Consider the following 13884-nt stretch of genomic DNA (forward strand, 5'->3'; position numbering starts at 1 on the left):
GCTTAAGTAATAAAAACATCAATAGAATATTCAATCATACAATACCCACAGGAGCAAATTTCTGCATTATGAGTAAGCTCCTATTAAAATGCTTCTGTAGCCTACTTATTACTTAGATTTTGAATGCAATACTTTCACTTGCAATGGAGTTTTTAAACAATGAAGAACACATTTACTTAGTTTAAATTATCTGAATAGTTCTTCCACCACTGTGAGAGTGAGTGATGGGGGCAAATAAGCTTATTGGCAGTACAAGTGCTCTGGCATGTGTGTGGGACGTCCCCGCTGTCACTGTCTGTCCGGCATGAGCTCACGTGGGTAAACAGCATCGTCTTTTGAACTTCTATTTAGAGAGACCTTCCCTGACAACCGACCTTAAGGATAATATACTTCGTAACAGGTCTTATAACTGAACGGCGTGTTCGTATCGTCAACCCTATGAATAAACTGTAGGCTACTGCTAATAGCTAATAAACACGGTAATTACCAATAAGCTCGCAACAGCTGCGTCACTCCCAAAACAATATCTGGCCCCGCCTGAACACCCAAGGGTACGCATTAGTCCAGAACATAACAGAAGCAAGGTGCCCCACTATGAATTCCCAACTCATTATGCAACACCAGTATAAAGCACACACCACAACAGTCAGTCACGTATATAACGGCGAGGAGTCAGACAGACGGGCGCACCAACTCATCACTCAAGACTTCACGCAAGCGGTTAAATAGGGGCTGTCCTTTCCCTTTCGCACACTTATTTGGTCAGGGAATTTAAGAGGTAAGTGGCCAGTGTTGTATGCCTCGTAGTGTAACCTGCAGTAGCTTCACTGACAAGTCAGCTAATTCTTTCCCCAATTTTCTGCTGATTAGAAATGGACTTCATCCTGCCACCCACTCTGCCAGCTGGTGGTATCCCGTGGGAGAAGGTTTTACCACCTCTTCTTCCTCGGCTGAATGGGACTTATGGACAATATAAGTGGTCCCCGAAGTTATTAATTCCAGAGACTGATAATGGCAGCTCTGCAGAGGTAGGTCATTTTAATTTACTATAGCTAGGTATTGAAAAAAATAAAAAATAAAAAATTTGGAAAAAGATAAAACATGAATGCATTTATTTTGGAAAAATATGAATATATTGATAGTACCTTTTTCAAGGCTTTTAACTGCATCTACCTTTTCATAAGCAGATGAATCCTTAGATGCAGTTGAAAGCCCCCCCTCAAACTTTCACACTCAAATATTGTTAAGGATATCTGTGCATGGTGGCAAATATGACTTTTTGTATTATGACTATTTGCTGTGCTTAGAGATATATTATTTCTCTATAATAATATACAGTATTTCCACACTTGCTTGTAGGTGAACTGTGATGAAAGTGGTTTCACAGTTCAAGTTGATGTGAAGGACTTCAACCCAGAGGACCTAATGGTCAAAGTCATAGGAGACTTTGTAGAAGTGCAAGGAAAGCATGAAGAGAAAAAGGTTGGTATTCTTTGAGGAGAATTGCTGTATTTGTGTTGTTTTATTTACAATATGGTTTGTTATCCTCTAAACTTGTATTCGTTTCTGTGTTTTGTTAGAAGGACGGTCAAGGGTGTACAACACGGCAGTTCAACCGCCGCTACCGAATCCCAAAGGGAGTGCACACTATGGCTTTGGAGTCTGCAGTCTCTCCAGAGGGCATCCTTATCATATCTGGGCCGATGCTGCAAACCGAGAACTCCAGAATCCGAAACTAAGCACATAAATAGCAAACACTCAAATCTTTGCTATCATCACCATGTGTGGAAACAAATGTAACAGAAGCCTTTATGAACACAGAGGCACAAACAGAAATAACTTAAGGCTCCTCCAGTCACAGCAACGCTCAGCATGTGCCAAAACACACATTTGTTCTGTTCCTGGCACTGTTTCCCTGCTCTTTCAGGTTTGTATATACTGCTCTGCTATTACTCGACAATCTTACATAATGTTTCAAGGAACCGGTCTTTGTAAATATTCTGCGTTCACAGTTGTTTTTGTGTGTACCTTTTGTAAAATGCACTCTAATGTGATTAATGGCGCACACAGACATATCTCCAAGCTCTTTAATGTGGACATATTTCTTTTTAAAAAGTTCAAATAAACTTTATTTCTTTATAAAACAAATAATAAAAGTGACTACTTCAAGTGTTTCTTGACAGTGTTCAAGTAACTTGTTGCTCTTCCGGGAATTCATTCAACATAGAATCCACTTCACTAAAAGGGAAAATGCAGTAGATTATTTTTCTGGAATTTGGGGTGCTATATTTAGATGATTCAATAACATTATTACAACAGCTACAAGATTAACAGCCTTCTGGGAGCAACACCATTCTATATAAATCAATTTGGCTAGCTGAGCAATTTAATTAATAGATCATTTTACCTGATCTGCTCCTTTACCCATTTTCTCTGTTTGCGAAGGACTTGCAATAAAGGATCATCTTCAAACTCCTTTTCATCTGAATCTGAAAAAGGAAAAAAACAGTACTGTTGAAGGTAATGAGCATCCAAGGAGATGGTTGATAATGGAATATTATCAACATGTGCATATATAGAGGACCAAGACTATAAGTAATTATTTATTTGAACCCCCAAAGGCACATGCAGTTACACAACAGCATGCAGGGAAAAAAAGTGTTTGAGGGGTTTTGACCTAAAGGGTTTTGAAATGTTGTGGAAGCTATTCATAGGACGGATTATTTACTCCACAATTACCTACAGGGTAAAGGTTGGTGCTCTTTGCTGCCATACGCTCACCTTCAGCTTCTTGCAGCAGCTGTGTAATGACCTCCATAGAGTTATGTTCACTGCATGGAAGAACTGAGGATTGTGGAGGTGCAGAGGAAGTGCAGGGAGGAGAAACCGAAGAGACAGGGGTCCTTTCTGCAGGAGATGAGTCCACTGTAGGGAACAATACCTCTGAAACTACCTGTCAAGGCACAATGAGAACACCATGCTGGTTAATACAGCTTTTAATTACCATAATAACATCCCACCTCAACATTAGATGATGTAGGACATCTAAAAAAAAAAATGGTGTGCAGAGTGATGCCAACATTATTCAAGATATGTGGTAAATGGACTACATTTAAATAATCTTTGTTATTCTAACATGGCTATAAATGAACTACATGCAAATCTTAGGATTTGGATATCCTGAAGACAACTTAGAACGATCATTTTCCACAAAAACTAAATTTCGGAATTCAAACTGCTGGCAAGTTATGAAGTTATAAGAGGAGGAAAAACATTAAGACAAGAGATGCTGATGGCTTCATAAGGCACTCGTATGAATCAAACTACATAGCGAAAGTATTAAATAAAATAACTTGAGAACAGCTTGTGCTTGTTCTGACCTGTCCTAAGGCACTGTGGATTGGAGAATGCGGTGGTGCATGATCGCCACTGGTTTCACTGGAAAACTCTTGGCATCCCTCCTGTTGCAGCTGCTCTGCCCGCTGCATGACCTTTTTAGGAACTCTTTGATGTGAAGAACTCCTGTTTGCAGAGCCAGGGCCATCTGCCTGTTCCTTTTCCACATTATATCTGATGAAAAAAAAAAAAAGTAAACTAAAGTATTCAGACATGAATTATTATTTTTTTGTACACTGTGTGCATGTTTCAATACTTGACCTTGATGATTTCTTCTGCTTTCTGAAGGACATAGCTGTCTTCTTCTCTTTCTTCTCTGACTCTTTTTCCTGGGCATTCTCTTTCCTGTTCCTCTCAGATCTTTTGTGGTGACTAGGCCCCTCTCCTACTATAGCTCCACATGAAGCAGGTGGTGGGGATGGCATGTGTTCACAAATTGGCTCATCAGTGAAGGTATTCATTGGTTTTCCAGGGACTTGGCTCTTTTTGCGGACAACCTTGCTCTGAGACTCATCTGTACTTTGTGAAATGTTTCGTTGCGTGCGGGCATGAGATGACTGGATCGGACAGGGCAAGACATCACAGAGTAAATGCATGTGAGCAGGAACATGGGAAATTGTCTGGGGCTGAGAGACAGGGGAGCCAGAGACAACAAAGGCAGGGAAGGGAGGTGGACCTGAAGCTGGGGGACATAATTGGTAAGCTTCTGTGGCTTCTGGCTGGGGAGCAGTGATATGGGGATGTGTAGCTTTTTGTGAGAATTCAGGAAGATGAGTACTCTGCTGTTGCTATGGATGATGCAAGAAAGAGGCAATTTTAATTATTCTGTAAATCTGGAATAGACAAAAGAAATGGAGTAATACACTATGACTCCAACCTTGTAAGCATGTCCACTGGCAGAGGGATGACTCACACTGGTGGCCTGCCAGCTAAATGCGGGACCATGAAGACTGGGGTGGGTCTGGGGCCACTCCCTGGCCTGCTCCATCTTTCGCCTTAAACGCCACTGGAACAAGATGTCTTCTTCTGGGCGTGTAGGGGGCACCAGAGATGGAATGGATTTTTGAGATGACACAGTTTGAACTGGGTCTGAACTGGCCTTCGCTGTAAATGATAAACACATTGCACAATAACACTGACACAGCAGTACAGATCAAAATATTAAGCATGAAAAAAAGAGGAATCATTTACTACAAGTTCAAGGAGAAATGACATTGAGCAAGTTTAAATTTGAAAACAGTAACAAAAATCCATCTATAAAATGTATATTACTCCACACTCTTGCCTTACCAGTAGTAAATTTGATTATACTGGGAATCAAAGGTTGGCGTACTGGTTCATCTACACTGACTGGAGAAGAGAAATCTGAGCAACCCACGCCCTCTGAGCTGACATGGATAGATCCATCGCTCAGACTACATTCACTGTTAGAAAGACAAAAAGTTACTTACAATTATAGGAATTAACAAATGTATCATTAATCGTTATTCATTAGTCTTCATACTTTCTCAACAGTAGTCTGTTGGCCCTTTCTTGAAGGTGTAGTATCTCTGTGTCATCAAATTCACCCTGGGAGGTGTCTGACAAATTCTGAGAAACAGAAGCAACAGGCAGAACACTCAATAAACCACAATTTTGCTCGATATTTCAATACAAAAGAACACTCATAATAATGTGTAAATGAATAAAACTAGATAATTAAATTTTCTTTACATTTGTTAAGTCCCATTAGCTGGCCTTATATTGCAAACAAATATACTGAGGTTGTTTAATGATTTTGTGAGCAGGCTGAACAAGCCATAAATGTATCAAACATGGCTGCATAAATGATGGCTTCGCAGGCATTTAGTAAACACAGAGGTTTCCAAATGGACATGTGGTGTGGTGTTGAAATGCAAATATTTATATGAACACTTAGTCAAAATAAGGTGTCTCTCCTGCAGACACTCTGCTTCCTGGGCATTCAGTCAAATCTGGCATAAAGACCCAAGAGCCCATTATAACAGTACACCCAAAGAATCAAAACAAGATGGAATATTATCTGATGTTAGCAATATATATATAATAGTAATGCATTTGTAGGCACATCCAGAAATGTCCTACAAACAATACATTATTTCATTTTAGTAGAGAAAGACTATATCGTAGTTAACTCGAAGTAAACTCACAAATGCACACACAGTAAGAGATTCTCTGCATGGCGAAAGGGAAATGTCATGTTGACGCTGTCCAGCAGGACTAAAAATGGCATGTCCATGGTCATCTATCAGAGGCTGGATAACTGGATCTGTTCAGAGGAAGGGATTCCACAGAAAGAGTGTACCAGAAAGGTTGCTTTCTACATTGAAATCTGAGAGTAGGTAACAGTTAATAACACCGACATTCAAAAACAGTAAGCATGCAATAAGTGAGAATATACCTTTGTCTGTTGTTTTAGTTGGTGTTGAACTGGGGGGTATAGATGAGGGTGACATCCACCAAAAAGGCAGCTGATTCTCTCCAACAGCAGAAGCCTTCTGCCGGCGCTCCTCTCGACTCTGTGGCAGACCATGGCGAAAGCGGTCTATGTACCTGGGAGAGCAAAGGTTACTCCTGCTGTGGTGTGTAGTAAGTAGTGATTCAAATAGTAACATAAAATAACAAAGAGCCAGTTTACCATTACATATTGCACCTTTTTATTGAAAACTGAAAGCATACTTTGCCAGCACTGAATCCTGCTCAGCTTCTAGCTCTGAGGAAACTGTGGATTGTCTTGCTCTCGCAGAGTCTTTGGGTGTCTCCAAGCCAGATGAGCTTGTGGGGCTGGCTGGAGAAGATCCACAGTCAGTGGATGGCCAGGACTCTGCAAAAACAGGTTGTCCATCTGTGGCGACTAAACGGTGGTCAGATTTCTCAAACAGCTGTTGACTCTCTGGACTCACTGGAGTGTGTAATTGTGGACTGGGTCGCTGGTTTGAATGCACAGGACTCAAAGCCTGAACAAAAAAGTGATAGACATGCTTGCGAGGACTTAGGAAAGCAAACTGAGAATCAGATGTGTCTTGCAATATATGTAATATTAACTTTAATACATACTGTTTTTTTCTTTTTCTTTGACAGGGACTGGCTGCAGGATGGGTGGTAGTGTGTCCCCACTCTGGATGCTGGCTGGAAGGGGTTCTGCCTTGTGAACACAGGCCCACTGCAGAAATAACACTTATGACCAACTGTAACTATTGTTTAGGTTACTATAAAATGCGATCTTTAGATCTTACCTGGATTTCATTACAGCTTTAGACCGTGACTGGAGATTCACATGACAGGATGCACTGCAAAGTGTTTTCAGTGTGGGTTTGATTTTTGCCTGGCCCTGAGCTCTTACTGTAACATAACTAACTTACAAAGACGAAGACCACACTATCCACCGGCCTTCCCGAGTTGACTTGGCATGTCCACAAGAGAAAGTTACCATGGAATCAAACGCTAGCACGACACAAATTGTCCATAAGATAGCAAATTCAGCTGCTACAGCGGGGAATTTGAAGATATATTTATCTAACACGTCTAACTTTTTAACTGCAAACACAATTACTACTACATTATCTATGAAACCAGAAGAAAGCGTCACTATTTATGCCGATCGTTATTTACTACCAGACGTATAGCCAATCGGAACCGAGTTTAATATGATCGACATAAGCTTTACCCAATCACGTAGAACATCCTCGCTGCAAAAGCGCCAATCAGATCACAGGAACCCGGCAGCGCGCGGAAGAGGAAAGTCTGCAAAGGCTATTCTTTTGTCGATAACAAGCTAACTGTTAAGTTAGCAACGGTAATTTAAGCTAGTAAACGCTACGGTCTGATATAATAATAAAACGTTTTATTACATTTCCACTGAATGTATTTAAACCGCCAAGGGGAAATGTTAGTCAGCTAATTGTTATAGGCGGTGAACGTAGATCAAATTGGGCTTGCGAACTAGCTTTAATGTTGTCCAATGGTTAGCTGAGTGTAGACGGTCTTAACGTCACCGCGGCTAGCTAGCTAACATTAACGTTAGGAAGCATGCGTCCTGTTGTCGTCCAACGTTAGTTACCAGCCGTTATCAACCTGACAAGACACATTTCTGTTACCGACAGTGAATGTGTGGTTGTAAAACTGTGTTAACCTAACTTAACGTTACATATACGCCGTTAGAAAGGTGGAGATAATGCACCACGTCAAGATCAAGACTGAAAGGCCAGGTGAGAGTTGGCTCCCCTAAGATTTTCACGTACCGTTAAACATAACCTAATACAACATTTTTCATCCTTAAGTATTTATCCTCCTGAACTAGACCATTGGCATTAAGTAATAAACTATGAGAATATCACCTACATTTAATATGAACTCCTTATTTTGGGTGTAGTCAATAATTCTTGTTTCACTAAAGCACTCACTGTTTTCCTTATTACTTAACGTTATACAGATTCAGAGGGGACAGGTGCACGAAGCAGATTGGATGCTGTATTAAGTGGACTGGTAGAGAGGAGTGAAAATGAAAGGTTAGTATAATTATTATTGTTAACATTTCAAACTTCACCAATTATTCTAATTACTTTAGAGTCAAAGTAATATCTTTGTGTTTTGAACAGAGAGCAAAATGAGGGTGATACTGGGAAAACATCAACGGACTCTTTAAACAAGTATGGATCAATTATTTGGATTTCAAATTTAATTGTAAATTGTTGTAAAATGTATGCTGGTGCACTGAAGTAACTGAATATCTGTTAGATTATTTCAACATTAAATACAAAGTGTAAAAGCTTGTTTTTATATTTCATGTTCCACTTGCTATCTCTAGGGATTTGTCTCCATCATCTGCTGGAAAAAGGCAAGTGTCTTTTTTTCAACAACTGATAGTAACTCAAAAACATATTAGTAACATTTATTTGTCTACAGTTCTGGCTAAAAATAAAAATTTCAATGTGGTCCTGCCCTGCCACTGAAATAGATTTAAAAAGCTTTTGTGAATTTTCTCTACATGCTATAAAGTCACCATCCTTGTTTTGATTTCTCCAGGCCATCAACTCGATTTCCCCAGCACCGGAGAAAGAAGCGAAAAGAGATGGATGAGGGCATCCCAGAGAGCAATCAGCATAAACAAAGTAAACTTCAGCAAAAAATTATATTCTTTTAGCTTTTTTGTTGTTTTTGTGTCAGTCACTGTGTGATCACTTTGCCTTTTACTTCATTGTACAGTTCCTCACCTTTTCTTTTATCTTGCCACTTGCTAGATTCCTACATTATTAAGTTGTTTGATCGCAGTGTGGATCTGGCTCAGTTCAACACCAGCACTCCGCTGTATCCTATCTGCCGTGCCTGGATGAGAAACAATCCTTCTGTTCGAGAGCCAGCTGCTTCCCCAAGCCCCCCACACAGCATGGCAGAGGAAGAGGTGAGGCCCTACACTTATGTTGGACAACTTAATTCAAAATATGCAAATACATAAGCAATAACTCCTGTACGGCTTTAAAGTTATACTTCATTGAAAATCTTCTTTTAAGTATGAAACACTCATCTACTGTAGACAAGTATAGTGGTTTTTGAAAGTTTCTATCTTGTTCCTTTGCAGAGCAGCAACACTACAATTTCTGTGGCCAAAAATAGTATGTCAATCAGAATAAAGACATTGTATCAAACATTAATACTATTTATGGAGCTAAAATATGATAGAATTACCTTCCACTATGCCTTGGATTTTATCACACCAAATAGTGAATCACATCATGCAACTTTGTGCATGCAATATAAAATACCTTTTAAAAACACCATAAACACGAGCAGGTTGGTTGTTAAACGCTCAGGACAGTTGACTGGGAATTGTTTATAATAATTTTAAAAATGTATGACAAAGCATAATATTAATGTACCATGGTACAGTTATATTGGATTCTTAGAATCCTCTAGCACCACTCTGCTTCTGTCTGACCATCATAAGGGCACTCTTGTGGCTAAGCAGTATAAACCTGCTAATGAAGACAGAAGCTTTGTGCTGTGTTCACAGTGCCTTCTGAAAACAATGGTATTCATGGTAATGATTATAGAAATCAGTGGTGGAAAGTACAAATACTTCGTTACTGTACTTTAGTAGTTTTTTTCTCGGTATCTGTATTTTTAGTTGTTGCAACTTTTTGCTTTCATTTCACTACATTTCAAAGCCAAATATCGACTTTTTACTCCGTTACATTCTGCACGTGACCTCGTTACATTGGTAGCCTATGCAGCACACCTGAGTGGAAAAGCATTAAAAAAACAAATGTAAAACTGATAAAGCCGACTGGGCGTGAATAAACTTCAGCCAGCTGATGCGACACCAACATAGGCAGTGAAAGTCCAGTGCAGAGCTGGACGGCCCTGCCTCACTTTCCTGTCAAAGGTGAATGCGAATGTGTACAACTTTGAGAGTATGACTAGGGACCATCTTTCTAGGCACGAGTAGAGAAAAACTCAATGAGAGTAAATTGCGGGAACAGCAGTCAGGTATACTTGTTCTCTCCTGTCAAAGTCTGTCAGCAGATAACAGTAGCTTAATGTTTAGTTAATGAAGTCATATTATGATCATTTTCATTTTCAAAATTAATTAATAAAACTTATTTAGTGGTTGTTTAGGGGTTCCTAGTTACTTGCCTACAGCTAGCCAATCAGAAGCAGATAAGGGCGAGTCATGAGAAGCCGGTAAACACGGCTTCGGTTCAGCTGTGCATGTTCCCCTTGCCAGCTTAGCAACATGGACTGGAGCATGAGTTTCAGAGTGGTGAGTTATTAATTTGTAACAAAATATTATTATATATTAATAATATTAATATAATTCCAATAAAATTTCATCCATAAAGTTAAAACTGAGCTCTGTCTCTACATCACAGTAACAACTTTCTGTCCGTTGACTGCCTGGAGGGTAGCTAGTGTTTGGAAGGGAGCGGAGAGGTGTGTGCTGTAGCTCAGTGTTTTTCCACTGGTGTTTTTGAAGGCGTGTCAGACTAGCCGCTTGGCGAGCATTATACAACGCACATTTGGCTTTCATCCATGTGTTGTCACGTAGCAGTGTTTTCTGTGGGAACTATGATGGCACTCATACATCATTTTAAAACAAGACAGTGAAGTTTAGTTACAACTCTGGACTGGGTTGTGGTGATGACGCAGTGCATAAGACGCATGCCTTTGGTGTGAGAGATCCGGGTTCAACTGTGGGGTCCCTGTCCCTGAGCAAGACACTTAACCCCTAGTTGCTCCAGAGGCGTGCAACTTTTGAGATAAATGGCAATTGCAAGTCGCTTTGGATAAAAGCATCAGCTAAATTAATTAATGTAATGGACTAATGCAAGATGGAAAGCAGTGGATTCACATTGACTATTAAAATGCTAATTAGCTGGACAAACTGGGCAATATGGATGCACATCTCAGTAAATGATAAGCATCACATATTCAGCCCAGTCATTTTATAAGCAGTATTTTATATTTGAAAATGTATTGAAGGAAATCTGGAGGAGCCCATTTGAATGGCCTGATGCAGCTGATAACATTAATAGATAGAAAATATCTATAATTTACAGGGGCTATGCTTTAGTTTGTCAGTAGAGTAGATGCTGGATCATCAGCCAGTATAAGCACAGCAGATCCACATCCAGCCTCAGCCAGTCTGAGCACAGTCAGAGATGTACAGCCAGCATCAGATACAAGCAGCTCAGACCCTAAAGGAGCAGTTGCTGCTCCACCATATGACCCAGCAGATTGGGCCCCAGTCTTATCAGACTTCATGAGGTCTGAGTTACTGTGCAGAGGTCTGTTCAAACCAGCACTGGATTTTTCTAGAAGATTTTTCTATTCAGGCTTCTTACAGATGGAGGATTGTAGTGAGAGCTTTGTGGTGTCAGGTGTGACTGTGCTGCAGCTCTGTTTTTGATTACTTAAGTGTTTTTAAAACCACTACTTTTTTACAAGTACTTTTTTAGGTTTATTCTGGATGTCTTTGACTTTTACTTGAGTAAAATTTTTCATATGGTATCTGTACTTTTAAATATGAAGTACTACTTCCACCGCTGATAGAAATTGTCTGCAGAGTTGTCACCAGGGTGCAAAATTTGCACCAGCCAAATGCTGGTAAAAAATGCAAATGGCTGTTAGATTTGCTTCACTCACCAGCCAAAACAACAATGGTAATCTATTGAGTGGCTGATACACTTGTAGCATTCACTAGCCAATTGGCTGGTGGGGGAAAAAAAATAAGTTAACTCTGCACCCTGGCTGTCACTATCAGTATGTTTCACCACAGTATATAGAAAGTGTGTGTTTTTATTGTTTGAGGAAAGGCAAGTTGCCTTTGAGTTGTAATTTTTCAATGCATTGAGCACCACCAACAAAATTGGGATTGTAGATATCTCAGCAGTAGAAATCTCAGAATCCCTGCAAATAAAACTGCATATGTTCATAATTAAACACCAGCAGTGGTAAGTGAGTAAAAGCATTTTGTGTTTGGGTTTTGTAATTTGTTTGAAGTGACTATGCTATTTAAATCTTTTAATTTTTTTCATTTGTATGGTCATGTCATTTTGCAGAAAATTGTCTTTAAACAGTGACATTATTTTTAAAGTATTTACGAGAGTACTTATAGTACTAACTAAGTTTCCTAGGCTTAAGATGGAAATATGCCCTGGTCTTTGGGCATTATAACACCAGGAGTAATATTGTGAAAATGACTGTTCCACTGCATTCCTTTTACCAGGCTACAGACATGGTAATCAATGGTAAAGGTCAGAACGTGTACAGACTCCCTCCTCCAACCTCCTGTCCAACCAGCACCTCTGGTGAACCCATCAATCTCCGGATCCCACAGACCGAAAAACCCACTGTTACCAAGGTACTGTATAATGTGCAATAGAATTATTGAGTGTGTTTTACCTGCACAATGATGGCGCACATCTGTTTTTCTATCCAGTTCATTAGTTAAAAAATAAAAGCAAGTAAGTCTGAACATTTTCTCCTCCCACAGTTAACCGATTCAGGTCCTGTATCAGGTTCTCTCATTTGTGACCACATGGAGCGTTGGAAAAAGATAAGGCAAAAGTATGTTCTTCATGAAAGGATTTTACATTTTCATTGACCTGTGTACTAGTCACAACCCACCTGGAGATCAAAGAAAACATTGTGGTGTTGTTTGTCAAAATCTGTAAAGGTTGACCAAAGAGCCTGACTTGAAAACAAAATGAATTATTCTGTTCTGAACAGAAATGTAATTTTAAAGTTGTTCTTGCATGCATTTCAGCACCTGTCACATAACAATGACCAGGCTTCATTTCAATTTAGCATATATATATATATATAAAGAAAACCCTTGATAATACTCACATTTCTTCTACAACTGCCAGTGTACTGTATTTGGTCTCTTTTAGTGGTTTGCAAATTGCTGGCCCATGTAGAAATTTTACTTCCTCAGAGCTTGCATAATGCCCACTTCTTGTTTTACTTACTACATTAGTTAAGTATCTGGAATTAAAGAAAGAAGACGAGTCCCACTAGGCTCAGTACATTGTTGGGAAAGATGGATTAGCAAAATTAGGCATGTACATATCTTCTCTATTCTCCTCTATTTTTGTTTGCTTTATTTTTGGCACATTGGATACAAGTTGATAAGAATATGAGTTTATTGGATAAGAGTGTGCATTCTCACAGTTAGAAATTGGGAAAAGTGGTGGAAAAATTTCAACTTTTTGGTATAAAACGATTTCCAACATACTGACATTGTAGCCGTTATGAAGCCTGGTTATGTTATGTACAATTTATGTGCATTTGTTTGCAAGCCAGGTTTTCTTAAAAATCGACCAAAACATCCAAAAGTTTAGAATGAGTTGAGCTGACCCATATTGAGTGTTTTTCTTTTTTTTCAGATGGAAGGAGTGCTCTAACAAGAACCAGTTGAGATACAGCGACAGTATCAAGATCCTTAAAGAGATGAAGGAGCTCTATGATCACTGACTGGCTCTCCAGCACAGAATGGACTATGCAGTTGGAAAGGAGCCATGGCACAGCAGTCAGTATTTGAATGCAACTGCCATCTACTCAGTCATACTTGTAGGAAAGCATGAACAGAACCTTGAGCCTTAAAAAGACCATATGTCCTATGCATTGCAGAAAAAAATATTTTCAAGGATGTTTGAGTTTGTTGCAGATTTTTTAGGGGGACATTGTAGTGTGATGTGGGACTGTTTTATTCATAAACATTCTGCATAGATGGCTGAATAAATGAACTTGCTCACCAACTTTCCACACACTGTGACTTGTGCATTAACAAGACTGAAGTCCATTGTGGTCTCTTCCATTTTCAGATTTGCTTTCTGAACTTCAACACATTAGTATCGACCAGAGAAATTAAGACACACTAAAAGGTTGCCTCAGAGGTTTTAATTGTTCTATAAGAGTAGCCTATAGATAACATTTGAAATTCACCATGACTCATTCTTTTTTGACGTG

At 39.4% G+C, this 13884-nt stretch overlaps 3 protein-coding genes across 5 annotated transcripts; 2 read left to right on the forward strand and 1 right to left on the reverse strand.

Moving 5' to 3' along the window:
- Positions 1-616: 616 nt before the first annotated feature.
- hspb6 (heat shock protein, alpha-crystallin-related, b6) lies at positions 617-2169 on the forward strand. Of its 2 annotated transcripts, XM_046044236.1 has the most exons (4): positions 617-778; positions 871-1028; positions 1360-1482; positions 1581-2169. In XM_046044236.1, the coding sequence occupies exons 2-4, from the start codon at positions 873-875 to the stop codon at positions 1737-1739; spliced, it is 438 nt and encodes a 145-aa protein (XP_045900192.1). In that variant the 5' UTR covers positions 617-778; positions 871-872; the 3' UTR covers positions 1740-2169. The 2 variants fall into 2 exon arrangements, with proteins under 2 accessions (XP_045900192.1, XP_045900193.1); XM_046044237.1 differs by lacking the exon at positions 617-778 and having other exon boundaries at positions 797-1028.
- Positions 2072-7409, reverse strand: proser3 (proline and serine rich 3). Of its 2 annotated transcripts, none has more exons than XM_046044184.1 (13): positions 6651-7409; positions 6472-6577; positions 6094-6371; positions 5816-5967; positions 5577-5683; positions 4901-4986; positions 4687-4820; positions 4274-4500; positions 3658-4184; positions 3381-3570; positions 2782-2953; positions 2408-2489; positions 2072-2238 (listed from the first exon to the last, which is right to left on the reverse strand). In XM_046044184.1, the coding sequence occupies exons 1-13, from the start codon at positions 6659-6661 to the stop codon at positions 2187-2189; spliced, it is 2124 nt and encodes a 707-aa protein (XP_045900140.1). In that variant the 5' UTR covers positions 6662-7409; the 3' UTR covers positions 2072-2186. The 2 variants fall into 2 exon arrangements, with proteins under 2 accessions (XP_045900140.1, XP_045900139.1); XM_046044183.1 differs by having other exon boundaries at positions 5565-5683; positions 6651-7406.
- Positions 7148-13673, forward strand: lin37 (lin-37 DREAM MuvB core complex component). The gene is made up of 9 exons (XM_046044228.1): positions 7148-7622; positions 7847-7922; positions 8013-8063; positions 8222-8251; positions 8440-8525; positions 8655-8815; positions 12140-12274; positions 12407-12480; positions 13302-13673. The coding sequence occupies exons 1-9, from the start codon at positions 7589-7591 to the stop codon at positions 13387-13389; spliced, it is 735 nt and encodes a 244-aa protein (XP_045900184.1). The 5' UTR covers positions 7148-7588; the 3' UTR covers positions 13390-13673.
- The last annotated feature ends 211 nt before the right edge of the window (positions 13674-13884 follow it).

This window comes from Micropterus dolomieu, linkage group LG03, assembly GCF_021292245.1.
Source record: "Micropterus dolomieu isolate WLL.071019.BEF.003 ecotype Adirondacks linkage group LG03, ASM2129224v1, whole genome shotgun sequence".
Lineage (NCBI taxonomy): Eukaryota > Metazoa > Chordata > Actinopteri > Centrarchiformes > Centrarchidae > Micropterus > Micropterus dolomieu.